Source organism: Gadus morhua, chromosome 21 (genome assembly GCF_902167405.1).
Source record: "Gadus morhua chromosome 21, gadMor3.0, whole genome shotgun sequence".
NCBI lineage: Eukaryota > Metazoa > Chordata > Actinopteri > Gadiformes > Gadidae > Gadus > Gadus morhua.
Window position 1 is genome coordinate 15926250 of NC_044068.1, and position 15890 is coordinate 15942139.

The 15890-nt window shown below is 47.5% G+C and overlaps 1 protein-coding gene across 1 annotated transcript in view; it reads right to left on the reverse strand.

The window, feature by feature from the left end:
- ryr3 (ryanodine receptor 3) overlaps positions 1-15890 on the reverse strand; it is a 109288-nt gene that overhangs the window by 1363 nt on the left and 92035 nt on the right. The window contains 27 exon segments of the mRNA XM_030345011.1: positions 86-137; positions 258-358; positions 506-570; positions 684-840; positions 1426-1560; positions 1711-1857; positions 2454-2514; positions 3114-3241; positions 3387-3429; positions 3616-3746; positions 4879-5091; positions 5462-5548; positions 5693-5852; positions 5958-6016; positions 6097-7364; positions 8089-8170; positions 8625-8729; positions 9290-9418; positions 10375-10463; positions 11158-11238; positions 13329-13402; positions 13495-13571; positions 13732-13811; positions 14333-14432; positions 14608-14664; positions 14790-14841; positions 15086-15198. Of these exon segments, the coding sequence (XP_030200871.1) occupies positions 86-137; positions 258-358; positions 506-570; positions 684-840; positions 1426-1560; positions 1711-1857; positions 2454-2514; positions 3114-3241; positions 3387-3429; positions 3616-3746; positions 4879-5091; positions 5462-5548; positions 5693-5852; positions 5958-6016; positions 6097-7364; positions 8089-8170; positions 8625-8729; positions 9290-9418; positions 10375-10463; positions 11158-11238; positions 13329-13402; positions 13495-13571; positions 13732-13811; positions 14333-14432; positions 14608-14664; positions 14790-14841; positions 15086-15198 (3846 nt within the window).

Below are 15890 nucleotides of genomic sequence, written 5' to 3' on the forward strand. Positions count from 1 at the left end.
GACCAGTCCCCCTGCTGCAGTGGGAGCAGCCGGGGCGAGGTGGGACTGTGGTAGGACTGAATGGATGCGATGTGAGGTGCAGTACCTGGCCTGTGTGTTCAGTCTCGTCCTTGTTAATCAGGTACATCAGGAAAAACCTGCATTGCAAAAAAGACATGCGTTAATCATGTCATGGCAACATGAGTTGTGTACACATCACTGGGGCTTCCCCCGTGTGTGTGTGTGTGTGGCAGAGTGCACGTCCTGTTTGTACTCACAGGTAGTTGGCGAGGTTGTGTTCTTGTAAAGTGTGGGTCTCGAACCCATGAGGTACGCGGTCAAAGTAGTCGTTGCCGATGCAGCAGATGAAGCATTTTGTCTAGGAAAGAAAACACAATGATAAAACACCAACAGTGATTTATCTTTAAACAAAAAAAGATAGTGTTCGTATACCCAGAAATGAATACTTTATTAACATTTTGTGGTGAACACGGACACCATGTGGTGTAGGAAGCCCTTCTCTTACCTCCATGTCTTCCTTCACCTGCTCCTGCTGGTCTCTCAGCTCGCCGAAGGCGTCGATGATCAGACCTGTGGGGTCGGTAAGTCACCGTTAGCTTCAGCGCCATCCTTCCTCTCCCCCTGTAAAGTGGGTGCCCCGTTCCCCCTGTAAAGCGCGTGCTCCTCCCACCGCCGCCACCTACCCTGGATGATGGCCAGCAGGATGACGATGATGAAGAAGAAGAAGGTGATGTCGAAGAGCACGCGGTAGAGTTCGTAGGGGTCACCGGCCGGGTCTTCCAGCTCGTCACCGATGCCGCCGCCGGCTCTCACACCCGCGTACAAGTGGAACAAGTAACACTGCCACAAGGAACGCAGCGTCAGTGCAGGAGAGACGTGCGCTGTGTAACCTTTCTACCGGAGCTCCATTCCACTCCATTCATATCTGAACTAGAAGGACAGACGTCCACAGGTCAATCTGTCCAGGGATCTGTTCTCTATAAATCTGTTTATTCTGGTCCACTTTTAGTAAAGGTGTTAAATGAATAAGGTATAACTGTAGCAGCCACTCCAGCCACTAGAGGCTGCTACTGGGAAACATACATAGTGCAGGTTTAACCTGCCATGGGACACTTTGAGATGGTTGGTCTCCTTTGACTTATTGTTTCTATATACGAGAAGAGTCAAATGATTATCCTTTCTGAGCCGTCAATCACACATGCACAACACCTATCCAGGGCAAAGGCTTGTATTTGACTAATTCATTGGCCGTGTGATCCCAGTGACCGAAGGGTTAAGGGGGGCCGCTTATTATAACAGACTGACGTGTGACTAAAGTGAATCACAGTGAGTCGCAAGATATGAGAATTGACCAGGCCAAGATCCTCTCTTTCACGTGTCAAACACGAGCCGTAAAATGGACTCTGGGGGAGGAGGGGGTCTTACGGTCATCATGTCGTCACACTTCATGTCGGGCTCGTCCTCATCCTCGCTCTTGTTGTAGAACTTCCTGAAGAAGTTGAAGGCCACCACGGTGTAGAGGTACACGATCACAGCCAGCAGGCCCACCGTCAGCACCAGCTGGGGGGAGAGGGGGTTACCACAGGCTGACCACACACAGGCTGACCACAGGATCTGATGGTTGTCCCCGGCAGTGATAAGTGGGGAGCTAGTCTTAAATATGACCAGGGCCACGGGCCCCGTGTCCCCCCCTGGTGGCCGCACACTTGCCTGCTTGCCGTTGTGCGTGACGGAGGACAGGATGGTGCGCAGCGTCTTGAAGCCCATGGCGATGTCCAGCAGATGGGCCGCGAAGAAGAAGTTGTTGAAGTGTCCGAAGACGGACATGACGGTGTACCAGATCAGATACAGGAAGTACTGTCCAGAGAGAGAGAGACGCATCAGAACTCGGTTCACCGTCCCACTGGTGCTCATCACTCACGGCAGGTGAGTGAGTGATAAGATTAATCCTTATCCTCCCATCCTTTGGCAGTGGGGTACGACTTTAATTGGAACTTAAACCTTTGCAGAGTGAGCCCTTGTGCTGGATCTACTGGAGGACTTCCAAAGACAAGGGACTAGTATATGCTTGGGCATTGGTGATAAAGTTTTATATATTTATGCTATAACTATTGTGTCAAATGTCGGACTCAATGAGTCCACAGTTAGGTGAGTGTGCTCTTTAAATTAAGTGGGAGCTATCCCACTGCTGGCCTCTGTCTGTATTGTTAAAGACACACTTCTAGAAGCCATTACCTACTCGATCCAACTTTTAATTCTTGGGTCTGTGTTTACTGTGTGCAATGTTTTATTTGAAATGGGGCACATTGATATAGAAATCATCCCATTACCATTACATTATTATTAATTTGTTTGTATTGTTATGTTTTTTGGTTTCTTACTGGCTTTTTGTGTCCTCCTAATAAAATAAATAAAGATGGCTAACAGAAGCAGAGGCTGTGCTATTGGCTTACGTTGTCGGTCAACACCACTCCCATCTTCCAGATGTAGTACTTGGTATCGATGGAGCTCAGCCTGTGGGTCAGAAAACACAAAATAAATGCAAGCATGTTTATTTTATACACCAAAACAAACTATGCACGTACTCTGATTATGTCAAAATGCATTTTAAAAACCAGGTTGGGAGAATATTTCTGGAGCTCAAACATTCTTTAAAGGAAACCCAACCACCCTGTTAGAACTAGTCCCGCCCACTATAACAAAAATATCTTTATTTAAACATCAGGGTTGTATAGCAGTTTCCCTATTGCTTATACGCTTCCTACAATCCGATATGTGGCGTGCAGCCACAATGGTTTATTCGTTTTACCTGGTAACCAAAGCTGCCAGAGTCAGGTACCACCCACTTTAGCCTGCGTTCAGCACAGAGGGCCACTTGAGTCCATATTTACTCATCCTACTTTATTTTAGACCATTGGTGCATTTCAGTGGAGTGGACGGTTTGGAGTGGACCGAGTCAACCTATAGTTCTGTTATGTACATTCAGCAGTGTTGGTCTAAAGCTATCCCACCTAGGTGCCTACCCAGCACCTTGGCAGGCTGATGGCTCCCACCCCACGGGGTCTAGTGGCTGTTGCTGCGTGTGATTTGGGGGCTGGGGGGGGGTCTCTCACCAGGACACCAGGGAGGCCTCCTTCTCCACCGTCTCGATGGTGGGGTCGAAGTCCAGCACGCTCTTGTCCAGGCCCAGCAGCTCAGCAATGCGCTCCGCTCCGTACATGTCTCCGTACTTGTTGATCACCTGTGAGCACACAGGGGGGAGGGGAATGTTTAAACATCCCTCAAGCATCACATGGCTGTTTGAGATAAAAGGGGGATTTATTGTATCGTGGCGATGATGATGATGGTGATGCATGGATAATAAAAAAAACAAAGGTCCGACTGACCTTGCGCTTGATGAACTTGTCCCAGTAGTTATTGGGGAAGGATCTGCCAAGGATTGGGACGGAAGTCAAAACCACATCAATTTCTTTGAACATTGAAATGTGAAATAAAATACCAGCAAATACCTTTCATACCGGATGGACCAGTTTGCTTCAAAACTAGAATAACATATCGCGTATAGAGGCAGTTAAAGCATTGAACACACACACACACACACACACACACACTTACGAGGTGTTGATGACCAGTCGGTCCCACTGGCCCTTAATGTCGTCGTCTGAGGGCTGCTCTGTGATGTACAGGCCGTCAAACTCCAGCTTGCGAGCGATCTCCTTCTCCCTCTTGAACACCACCAGAGGAACCTGCATGTCAACACAGAGGGGGAGCTTTGGAGGGATGTGGATGAGCTGATGAGCTGCATGCCTCTATACACAGGGCGCTAGGGGAGGTCCATCTATGGCCCATGGTCAAGGATTTTCATCAGATTTTAATTTCTTTAGCACGGGAACCATAGATGGAAGTGGAATGTTTTTTTTGGAAGAAGTCTTCAATTGATTCTTCCATCAAATATATTTTTTAACACCTTGGCTGGGAAACACTGTTTTGTCTCATTATGTTGGACAATTTTTTCTGTTTAGTTGGGCACTCCGTCTTAATGCTCTGTGGCAGATGGCTAACATCACATAATGGTGGTAATGAATGTGTTAGTGGAGCCGGGGGAGACGGCCACCATGGTTCATCATCCAGACTGCAAGTGTCCTTTAAAACACTTTGAAGGAAGTTACGTGTTTCGGTCGTTCAAGTAGTAGTAAATGTAATAGTCTGTTGCAGGTACCTTCAGGTAGTATTAATAGTCATATTTATAGTAACAGTAATAGTCTGGGGCAGCAGGTACCTCAGGTACTAGTAGAGGTAGTAGTAATAGTAATGGTAGTAGTAACAGTACTTTGAGTTAGTAGTAGTAGTAATAGTAGTAGTAACAGTACCTGGAGGTAGTAGTAATAGTAATGGTAGTAGTAACAGTACCTGGAGGTAGTAGTAATGGTAATGGTAGTAGTAACAGTACCTGGAGGTAGTAGTAATAGTAATGGTAGTAGTAACAGTACCTGGAGGTAGTAGTAATAGTAATGGTAGTAGTAACAGTAATGGTAGTAGTAACAGTACCTGGAGGTAGTAGTAATAGTAATGGTAGTACTAACAGTACCTGGAGGTAGTAGTAATAGTAATGGTACTAGTAACAGTACCTTGAGGTAGTAGTAATAGTAATAGTAACAGTACCTGGAGGTAGTAGTAATAGTAATGGTAGTAGTAACAGTACCTTGAGGTAGTAGTAATAGTAACAGTACCTGGAGGTAGTAGTAATAGTAATGGTAGTAGTAACAGTACCTGGAGGTAGTAGTAATAGTAACAGTACCTGGAGGTAGTAGTAGTAGTAATGGTAGTAGTAACAGTACCTGGAGGTAGTAGTAACAGTAATGGTAGTAGTAACAGTACCTTGAGGTAGTAGTATCCCACCAGGCAGAGCAGGGAGATGAGGGTGTGGAAGATGGCCATGAAGCGCAGCGTGGGCGCCATGTAGCCCGTGGTCTCCTGCAGGACGAACTCGTCCATGTCGAACAGGGTGTTCTCGTCTTCCTCGTCCTCACCGTCGCTGCTGCCCATCCAGGGGTCCCCGTCCTCGTCGGCCTCCGCCACCTCCGGGGTCACCTGGGGAGAGACCCCTCATGGTTTAACACGCAGTACGGCGAGGACAGGGACAGTGCTACCGTCCACATTGGAGAGGCTCCACTAAACAGCTGTTAAGGCTTTTTAGGGCTTGTATATTCTATAGGTTTTGGTTGTACTCTCATCATTTCTACTACTGTCCGGTCCTTTCTGCGGTGACACTAATATTTCCGACTGGAATGAATAAAGTACCATCTTATCTTGTATTTTTATTAGATTGTATCTAGCATTAGGAATCCAACTAAACTAAACTCGTCCAAGGACATTGTCTTTTCTGAAGACTATTTTGGTAATCCTTTTGAAAGCCCCCATGTTAACGGGGTTACACAACTTCTTCTAGTTGTGGTTTCACCTTGTAGAACAGGAGAATGAAGTTGATGGCGAAGCACACGAACAGCGCGAGGAAGCGGAGGTTGTAGAAGTTTCGGGCCAGGTAGTTCTACGGAGAGAAAGATCATTGCATTGACGACAAAACAACTGAATGCATGCGCTCTTTGAAACCTGAACCAGTCACGGGTAACCATCCAGGGCTCAGCGGACAGCGTCGGCTGACTCTGGGAATCTATGCTGGACAGATGCTCACCAGCATCTTGATCAGATACACCTGCAGCACGGCGAAGACACAGGACATGAAGGAGGCCGACTCCTCCTTGGGGGGTCCCGGGGTGGCACTGGGCTTCTCCTCGGCCGCCGGCTCCTTGGCCTCCTCCTTTGGCTTGTCCTCCTTCTCCTGGTTCTCCGTGCTGTACGGGGGACACCGTTTCAGGTTCAGGTTCAGGTTCAGTCGAGGTCAATGCATCATCAGGTGTTCTGACAGACTCCGCCCCCCTAACATCGGAGCTACTCACTCCGCCTTCTCCGATTCGGCGTCTGGCTTCTCGGTGGTTCTGACGGCGACAGAGGACAGCTGCAAAACACAAAGGCCATTGAAACGACGGCTCCGAGGTGTCCCGACACCGTTCACGGCGGGGCGACGCTCACACTTACCTTTTTCTCGGTGTTCTCCGGTGCGATCTCAGCCACGTCGCCCAGCCCCAGCTCTATGTGCTTCCCCCCTTCCTTCTTCGGCGGCGGGTTCAGCATCTCCATCATCATGTCCACCTCCGACTTGTCCACCGGCGCCGCCACCGTCATGTCTATGCCCGCCGAGGTCTCGCCCGTCTCCGCCTTGTCCCCCTCCATTGCGTCGCCGTGGATACCGAACTGGGTGGGGTCGGGCATGTTGCCCAGGATGTCCGTCACCTTGATGTTCTTGGCGCCCTCCACCAGGCCCCCGCCGAACATGGAGGCCCAGATGAGGTGGAAGAAGCCGAAGACCAGGCCGTGGATGCCCTTGAAGAAGCCCGTGAAGAGCATCCAGAAGAAGGAGAAGAAGCCGCCGATCATCTCCTTGAGCGTCAGCTTCTTCACCTTCTTGAAGCGCTTGCGCATGCTGCCCAGGGACACGGCCTGGAAGGCGCCCGCCACGTTCTTCTTGAGCGCGCGGCAGGCGGTGGTGAAGGCCGACACGGGCTCCTGCTCGCCCTCCTCCTCGTCCACCACGCTGTGGGCGTCGTCCTCCTCCTCCTCCTCGGGCCGCTCCAGCACGTCGGGCTCCGAGATCTGCGAGGCCAGCTGCATCTCAAAGATGGTGTCCTCGCAGAAGTTGACAAACATCTCCATCTTCTCGCTCTCCGTGCCCTCGTTGACCACGTCGAAGATGAAGTCGCGCTTGGACTCCTTCACCTGGGGCTTCTCCCACTGCTCGCGGCTCGACTCGCTGATCTCAAAGTACACGCGCTCGATGCGCTTGGCGCTGCCCATGATCTCGATGCGCCCCAGGAAGGGCTCGAAGTAGCTGAGCATGCTCTCCGCCAGCTCCATGAAGACGTCCAGCCGCGAGTCGTGCGGCATGTGCTCCGACAGGTTGGTGAGCAGCACGGCCACGTTGAAGCCGATGTCCTTTGCGGGCTCGTGGAAGCGCTCCACGAACTCCTCGTAGTTGAACATGTCGTTCTCGTCGGCCTCGGCGCAGGACAGCAGGAACTCGATCTCCGACTGCGTGTACTGCTTCTGGCTCTCCATGGACTTCTGGAACTCCTTCTTGGAGATGATGCCCTTGCGGTCGGGGTCGTACTCCTTGAAGCTGTCCGAGGTGGTCAGGTCCTTGAGCTTGAGGAACATGTCGAAGAACTTGAGGATCATCTCCACGTTGTTGGAGGACTCCACCAGCGTGTCCACCATCTGCTTGCCGATGGTGCCGTTCACCACGTTACCTGAGGGGGGGGGGGAGGGAGGGAGGATACGCAGGTCATGTGTCAGTACAGAGAAAAACTGAGCTAGGATTTTAAAAAGTTTTTGCTTTTCTTTTTTTTTCAATGATTGGAAAAGTAGAGAACTGAAAATTAATTTGAAGTAGTAGGTATCACACCACCTGTTGTACCAAGAGACATATGCATCTATAAATAGCAGGTTTCACCGTGGAAATCTCGCTTCTGGTCATCCCAAGGAAGCCTAAAGTACTCAAAAACATCCTACCTCTCAGCTGTTGTATTGGTTGTCTGTCAGATTTAGAATCAGTTTTAAGATCATTTTTTGTTTTTTTGGACCAGCGCCTGAATACTCTTTAAATTGGCTTTTAATAGATGCTCCTTCCAGTTCCTGCAGGTCCTCTGGCTCTGGACTCCTCAGTGCTCCTGGGGTGAGGACCAGGACCTACCATATTTCAACCCTTGACATTTTGGTGACGAATTTATTATGTTAAACTTGTATTACTTACATTTATTGATTTGTTTTCCGTTTTTTAGGACTTGTATTAAAAAACGACTTGTATTACATTTTTGTGCTAAACAATGAATCAATAAAATATAATTGATAGATTTTTGTTTTCTCGCCTTCTTCTTGTAGATCTAAATGATGAAACCTTTATATTTGATTAATGCTAGTTAATATTATTCCCGTTGGGATCGTTGGCATCCAGCAGCAGATGTAAGCCCTCACCTTCCAGCAGAGACAGCATCATTACAATCATGTCCTTCTGCAAATCCATCAGCTCCTTCAACAGCTCAATCTGACTGGAGTCCTGCAAGAGAATCACGCTCCTTCCATCACAATACAAGTGGCTCTGTTCCAACATTTAACTTTTTTGGACTGGATATTAGGATATTACAAAGCCAGTGAACGCAAAACCACTTTTTTCTGTTTGAAACATGGTCAATTGTCTTATATGATCGTCAACATAGTAATCTATGCCATTTTATCACTGGGACTATGTTTTTTGCCATTCTCCCCACTATGTGACCGTTCCAATCTGCTGAACGCAGGTGATGTCAGACTACCTTATCCAAGGTAGTCCGAGGTAAACATTGGGCTCACTGGCTCTATAACAAAATGGATTTTTTTAATCCATTCAAGTTTATTCATTTGATCCCAATGGAAGACGTCACATGATATTCAAAAATACACAAAAACTTGTGTCCTGATCACGAGAGGGGGAGGGCCAACTAAAATGGACGCACAGGTTCACACTAGCTTACTTGCGACAGCTTCATCTGCATGTTGGCAAAGACATGCAAGAAGCCCACCACCGCATCCCAGAGCCTGCTGTGGGCCAGACTCTGCTGGTTCCCGATACAGGGACCCTGATGGGAGAGAGGGAGGGGGGAGACAGGAACCAAATCATGTTAAGTGGCCGTGGAGGAGAACACAATCAGCGTAATCATGTTGAGGATGGAGATGATACAGCCTCGGGAGTGGGGGAGGGGGGTCTGGTAGGAAAGGGCAAATAGGAAGTGAATGCTAATTTGATTAATACTTTGCCGATGCTGTTCAAATGAAACATGAGAAACCCATGAAAAATTAGAAATTCTTCACACTCTGTATGATTGTGATTGTTATGTTAATAGTTTGCTGCAATTGCGATTAGAGCCTACATTTATTGGGATTGTTTTGTTCTGTTTGTCTGATGGACAATAGGGAGAATGATAAATAAATGATGAAAAAATGAATAAAAGATTAATGTTTTCGTATATGTACGGAAATGAATGCACACAAATGATTGCGAGCTACACATGGTGAATACAGTGTGATTTCGACTCAAGGGTTCGACCGCCTAATCTCCTCATCTCCCAATCTGTTGTCACACGTTCATTTCCTCCACCCGAGTCGTATCCTCGCGCAATAGGTTTGAGCGGAACACTACCTGAATGTATTCAGTCAAGGAGTTGAAGATCTGCTTGGCCACGGCCAGGGCCTTGGAGAAGTTGACCTGCCCAGGCTCGTCGATGACGTCCTTCCCAGAGTAGTACCAGTAGAAGTCACTGATGGATTCCTACAGCGCAGGACCACAGTGTCAGGAAACCAGAGGAGCATGAACAGACATGAAGAGATTGCGGTGACACCTCAGAATACAAAATTGAACACATTCAGCCTTGTGTGTGTGTGTGTGTGTGTGTGTGTGTGTGTGTGTGTGTATGTGTATATATAAATACATGTCTATCTCTATATCTGTATAGATATCTAGAAATATATCTCTATAGATATCTTTATATATATACCTACCTAGATATATAGATATTAAAGAGGAATGTATAAATCACTAAACATTTAGATCTGGTTTCACCTCGTTCCGATTCCACCACCTTCCTGCCAGAGTCTCTGACCCCCACTGTTGACTGATCAAAGAGTTACTGTGAAGACATCAGTGCTTTGCCCTCACCCCTTCCCTCTCCCCTTCCCTGCCCTCACCCCTTCCCTCTCCCCTTCCCTGCCCTCACCCCTTCCCTCTCCCCTTCCCTCTCCCCCGACCCAGCCTGAGCCCCGTCTCTGACCCCCACTGTTAGTTGATCAGACAGTCACCATGTTTCTCCTTCATCCTGTTTTCATCTGTCTCTTTCCCCCACTACTCTGGAGGAGTTGATAGAACAGATACATGTGGAATCTCCTTCATCCTGTTCCCATTCCCCTCCCTGCCAGACTTTATCGTCTTACCGAGCACGATTTTGGAAACTACATCTTGCTCTCAACTGTCCTAATTTCTTAATTTGGTGAGCCGGCCAGGAGTTAAGAAGAGGTCCATATCAGATCCTAACTTCTTCAACATCTATAAAGATATATAGATTCCTCTATAGATATAGATATACATACGTATGTGTGTGTGTGTGTGTGTGTGTGTGTGTGTGTGTGTGTGTGTGTGTGTGTGTGTGTGTGTGTGTGTGTGTGTGTGTGTGTGTGTGTGTGTGTGTGTGTGTGTGTGTGTGTGTGTGGTGTGTGTGTGTGCCCACATGCCTGCAGGCGGAGCAGGTAGTCCACCGTGCTGATAATGATGTTGACTGTTGTTGTGTTCCCCGTCTGGGTCCTTAGGAAATTCTGGAAATCTAACAAGCACAAACCATAGGAAGAACCCAGAGGAATGCTCAGCGTCTGACTTCATCAACTCTGGCTGGCAAATTAATGAAGTGGAGAACTAATTATAAATAAAATATAAATTATTTTTTTATATGAAAATGATTACCTCTAATAATTAATTTTTATCTAATGGCCCATTTCATTACACTCAAGATCACCTTATCATAAAATAACATAATAAAACATATCAATAAAGAACCATTAATTAAACACGAGTACACGATAAAATATACAATTAACGGCAAAGCACCGGTAATAGAACATCATTTCAATCAACAGTATTGTACATTAAAGGTACATTAATTAACCATTACGTTACTTACTTAATGCAGAAATAAGCAGAAATAAAACTCCAGATTAACATTTAAGTAACTGTTAACACATTTTATAATCATCCTTTACTAACGGTACTCATGTATGTTTATGTAATGGTGTTCATGTTGACTAAGGTATTGATTTATGCATAATTAAATGGGGTTTGGGTCAGTGGGGAGCCCTGAATCTAACCCACTAGCTCTAACCCCTATGTTTATGCTAAATAACAATGCTTAATACATAATTAGCTAATGTCAGTTGATGGTCAATTAATGTACCCTTACAGTAAATTGAGTGAGTGGGGATGGTTATTCAGAGCGGTATTATGTTCTGTGTTCAGGGTCTCACCTCCGTTGTGCCCCTCACACATGAGCTGCAAAAAGCGGAACAGATCCTTTGTGAACTCGTCGTTCTGTAGCACTTTCGATCCTTTGTGGGGAGAAGAAGAGACGTTTAGGAGGCCGGTCAGGAACGGTCCAACATGGGCAAAAGACGATCACGTAGTACAATGGAGCATGAAACTGAGCCCCTTAGAAAGCCCTCCGTATGAGGCAGGCAGGAGCACAGATCTCTTAAGGGGTTTTCAAACACAGTTTCAAAGGCCTAAAGTCCGGACAAACGGCAGCTTTAGATTTCAGCACTTGAATCCAAAGCTCAGATTTATGAAAACAGAAATAAATAAAAAACATGTCTCCCACATCCACTCTGCTAGGGAGCGGGCATTGAAACAGGCGGTCAATAGGACAGATCACTTTCACATGTCATTCCAGGCTTTCCAGCGACTAACTCAGAATAAAGAAGTACATAAAGCACAGGCTTTATGACGTTGCTCACTTTGTTATTCAAATCAACCATAGCAGTCCTGAACATATATATTGTGCGTAAAAAGCAACCCCTCAAAAAGCAAACCATAGCACCACCATGTGAAAGTTCCAAACCCCTGTACAGAAACCAGCTTTGACAAATAACTTTGCTTCAAAAGTTCAAAGCCAAGCCGAAAAACTCCCCCCCCAAATAAACCAAGCTTTGCTGAGGCCACCACCGCCCCCTTGAGGGCAGCATCGATACAGCTCACACACTGACTCTTGGGGAGCTGTGTTAGTAGATGTTGCACCAACAACAAAGACATGGCAACGGTAGCCACGCAATGGGACAGGCAATAGATCCACTGGAGTGTGTCACACACTGAAACACTTGGCTTGCATATACCCCAAGCTAAAGAGCAAGTGAGAGAGGGGGGAGAATGAGCGAGAGACAGAGGGAGAGAGAAAGCGAGAGATAGAGAGTGAGAGACAGAGGGAGAGAAAGAGCAAGAGAGAGAGACAGAGGGAGAGAAAGAGCAAGAGAGAGAGGGAAAGAAAGAGCAAGAGAGGGAAAGAGCAAGAGAGAGAAAGAGCAAGAGACAGAGGGAGAGCAAGAGCGAGAGCGAGAGCGAGCGAGAGCGAGCGAGAGAGAGAGAGAGCGAGAGCGAGAGGTTGGGGCGATGCAGGTGAGTAAGAGATGGGTGGAGGTGGAGGCTGGGGGGGGGGGGGGGGGGGGTGATGTAGCGCTGATGGAGTAAGAAGCAGACGGGGGTGCCCTGATGGCAGCCGTGTAAGCCACGCCGGACGGACACATGCTGCTAGCCGGGGTGGGCTAGCCGGACCGTACTATTTACCCCGCTTGGTGCTGACTGCCGTCCATGAGGTGTTTTGTTTGTTTTTGTTTAGTTTTGTGGAAACGATGGGGAGGATACGGACACACAGACAGACATACAGGCCGACAGGCCGACAGACAGACAGACAGACAGGCCGACAGGCAACAACGGAGGTGAGCAGAAAGAGAAGAGGACATTGGGTTATACCAGAGAGGGCGTGAAGGGGATAAGAGGAGGATAAGAGGGGTATGAAGACATTGTCATGTTGCAGAAGAACACCGCCGCGCGGCTCCAATATAATGGAGCAGGTTTGAAGAGGGTTTATTCTGGGAGAGGTCGACCGTCCTCTCCCGCTGGACACGCTGAGGAGAGGAGCTGCCGTCGGGACGCGGCCCACACATTCTGTCTAGCACGGCACACGTATACACCTACATGACCGGGATCAATTACATCAGTGCCGGGACACACGCACGCACGCACGCGCACGCACACGCACACGCACACACACACACACACACACACACTCAGGGAACAATGGATTGGTTAAAGACATGAGCGCTGGGGAAATGTACAGCCGAGGGGATGAGAATACAGCCACTCCTCATGAGAAGTGGCTGTTTGTGGATTTGTGTGCGTGTCTTTTGTGAGTGTGAGGATTCTGTCCTTTATACGCAATCCATATTATGTAACTAAATAAAGTTGCACTTGAATATTGGTGAGAATTTATGTGGGATTAAGGTTATGTTGAAATGTTATGAAAGGCTCTGACATAAATACACTTTTGCTTGTGCGACAATAAGGGCCTGAAAAAAACCCTGATGGTGTGTGAGTAGCCTGCCATCCATCAATATCACACAGGACGGACGCTCTGGACAAAACTCACCCGTTCCTTCCTCTGACGCCATTCCCAGTCCTTCTGCCTTGTTCTGCCTTTCAAATGCATTCAAATCCAGGACACTAACAGAAACAGAGAGAGCAGCACGTCACCAGAATGGACCTCTCTGTGGCCTCGGTGGATGTGTTTTACGGAGGACTTATTGATTGTGGACCTGCATGACTGCATGAGTCCCGACAGACTTTTGAAAAAGCCTGCGTCCCTTTTCTCTTTCAGGTAATCAAGCATTTTCTGCAATGGAGAAGAACAGGGAACGGATCAACAGGTCAAATCATGAACATGTCGAGGAGTGCTGCACGCGATCATGTCCCAAGCATCCGCTTAAGCAAAGAGGCAGGCGGAGGACACATGGAAACAGAAGGCTGAGCGGGGTGTGATCGGTAGAGCTGACCTGCTGAACTTGCACGTTGCCTCCGTTGAGGACGGAGATGCCCAGCTTGAGGGTGCAGGTCACCATGGGGCCGAGACGACCTGGGACACACACACACACATTAGGAGCTGTAAGTCCCTGCACTGTGACTGAGGAGCGTCTTTAAAGGGGCTCCTGTGTGTGTATGGGACTGTTCTTTTGTCTTTTATTGATATCATTTCATAGAGTACAAACTGATTAGAAAAGTAAATGATTTTAAACAGTTTAGTTCCGTTTTAATCCTTGAGGTCAAATGCGAGAGTTCTAAAGAGAGAACAGAAAATAATCAAACAATAAAAGTTGCCCCCTCCCATCCCTGTATCTTACACAACTGTGATTGACGGGCAATATGGGCCTAACCAATCAGGGAAAGGATTGCTCTTATTGGTTAGGAATAAGAAACTACCCTGGAGCGGTCTTTAATCTATTGGCTATTGCATTTCTAATAAATAGCCCTTCAATTGTACCTCCTGTTCACTTGATGGTTATTCCCTTATACACGTCAGAGGGTGAAGTGTACACTGCTTGTGTTTTATCTGTGTGAGGCTTTGGACCACAGGGGGGACTGTGCTGCGGGGTTCACCTTTACTGGCGCTGATCATCTGCAGCACCATCTCTGCGGCTCCACGGGCATGCAGCCGGGCCTGCTGGTACAGGATCTTCTGCTTCTCCATCTCCTTCTCCTGGAGGGGGAACACACACACACACACACACACACACACACACACACACACACACACACACACACACACACACACACACACAGTTACAGACCAACAGGTCAACACAGCTGCTAATGGCTCTGTGCATCGCTCTGCATGGCTCTGTGAGGAAATAAAAGCTGCAGAGACAGCCCACCTCAAATGTCTTCTCTTTCTCCTCATCCTCTTCTTCTTCCTCATCCTCAGCACAACTCTGCAGAAACAAGAGTTGTGTTTAGTTGGTTTCCTCTTCATTTGAACGGTATAATTGTTTTCACTTGCCACACACTCTTATCCTCATCTACGTTAACATTACATTAACATCAACATGCGGGCTACCTTCGCCATCATGTCCGCGTAAGCAATATACAACGGATCTTCTTCCAAGGAACTGAAAAGCAGAGATTTATCCCAGTCTGTGAGCATAATCTTCCAGCGTCACACACAAGAAAACAAACAGAATGTATAGAATTCTGTGCCATTGGACAAGTTAGTGAAAACGAAAAAAAAAAAATCAAATCAGTTTTATAATCGAGGCGTATCCAATGGGACAACAACAACATGAAAGAAAAAAAAGATGCATATGGAGAAGGCTGTGGTTGGTTGGCATCCCGTCACATGATGTGCGAGGTCACCTTCTTTCTGTGAGCGCGTTGTGGCTGAAGTGGAGGATGAGCTGGTGGAGGGGGTCGGGCTTGCTCTCCGCCTCCTCCTCTTCCTCCTCCTCCACAATCTTCATGGGCGTTTTCTGCACAGGAGTTTAAAGGCACTCTGTGAGGTCGGCAATGAAGTCGTCCTCCTCAAACCCACAGCGTTCATGTGCACAGCTCAATAATACAAGTTTAGTTTTTTCTTTCCCTTACTGCCAAGAATGTTTTTCTCTAATTTAAGAGAAATAGAAAAGAAAAACACTGTTGATCTAGGACTCATACTCACATTGGGTGATGGAACATAATGTGGAACACTTAGCAGCAGCATCGACAATTGCACATGCAAACCAATGGCACCCTCTGGTGTGCAGGTGGGTGGGATGGGAGGGAGGGGGCGAGAAGGAGTGACATGCGGGCTGAACGTGGCGGGATGGGAGACATGGACTCATGCACGCTACGGCAGTCAAGCGGAGCTGGAAGCTTTGGGGTAATATGACAATGAGCAGGACCCCAAAGAAAAATGAAAAATAGTACAAAAAAGCGACAGATCCTGACGATTCACCGAAGCTGCACTCAACTGAATCAAAAATACAGCTGGACTCACTGGATCAATAATACAGCTTAACTAACAGGATCTGAAATACAGCTGCACTCGCTGGTTAAAAAATACAGCTGCACTCGCTGGATCAAAAACACTAGTCGCCCAGATGCTTAATTGTTAGACTTGGAAAAGGGTGTTTCTTGGTCACACATATGGTCCACGGTGGGTGGGCTGTACGGGTCAGCCTGC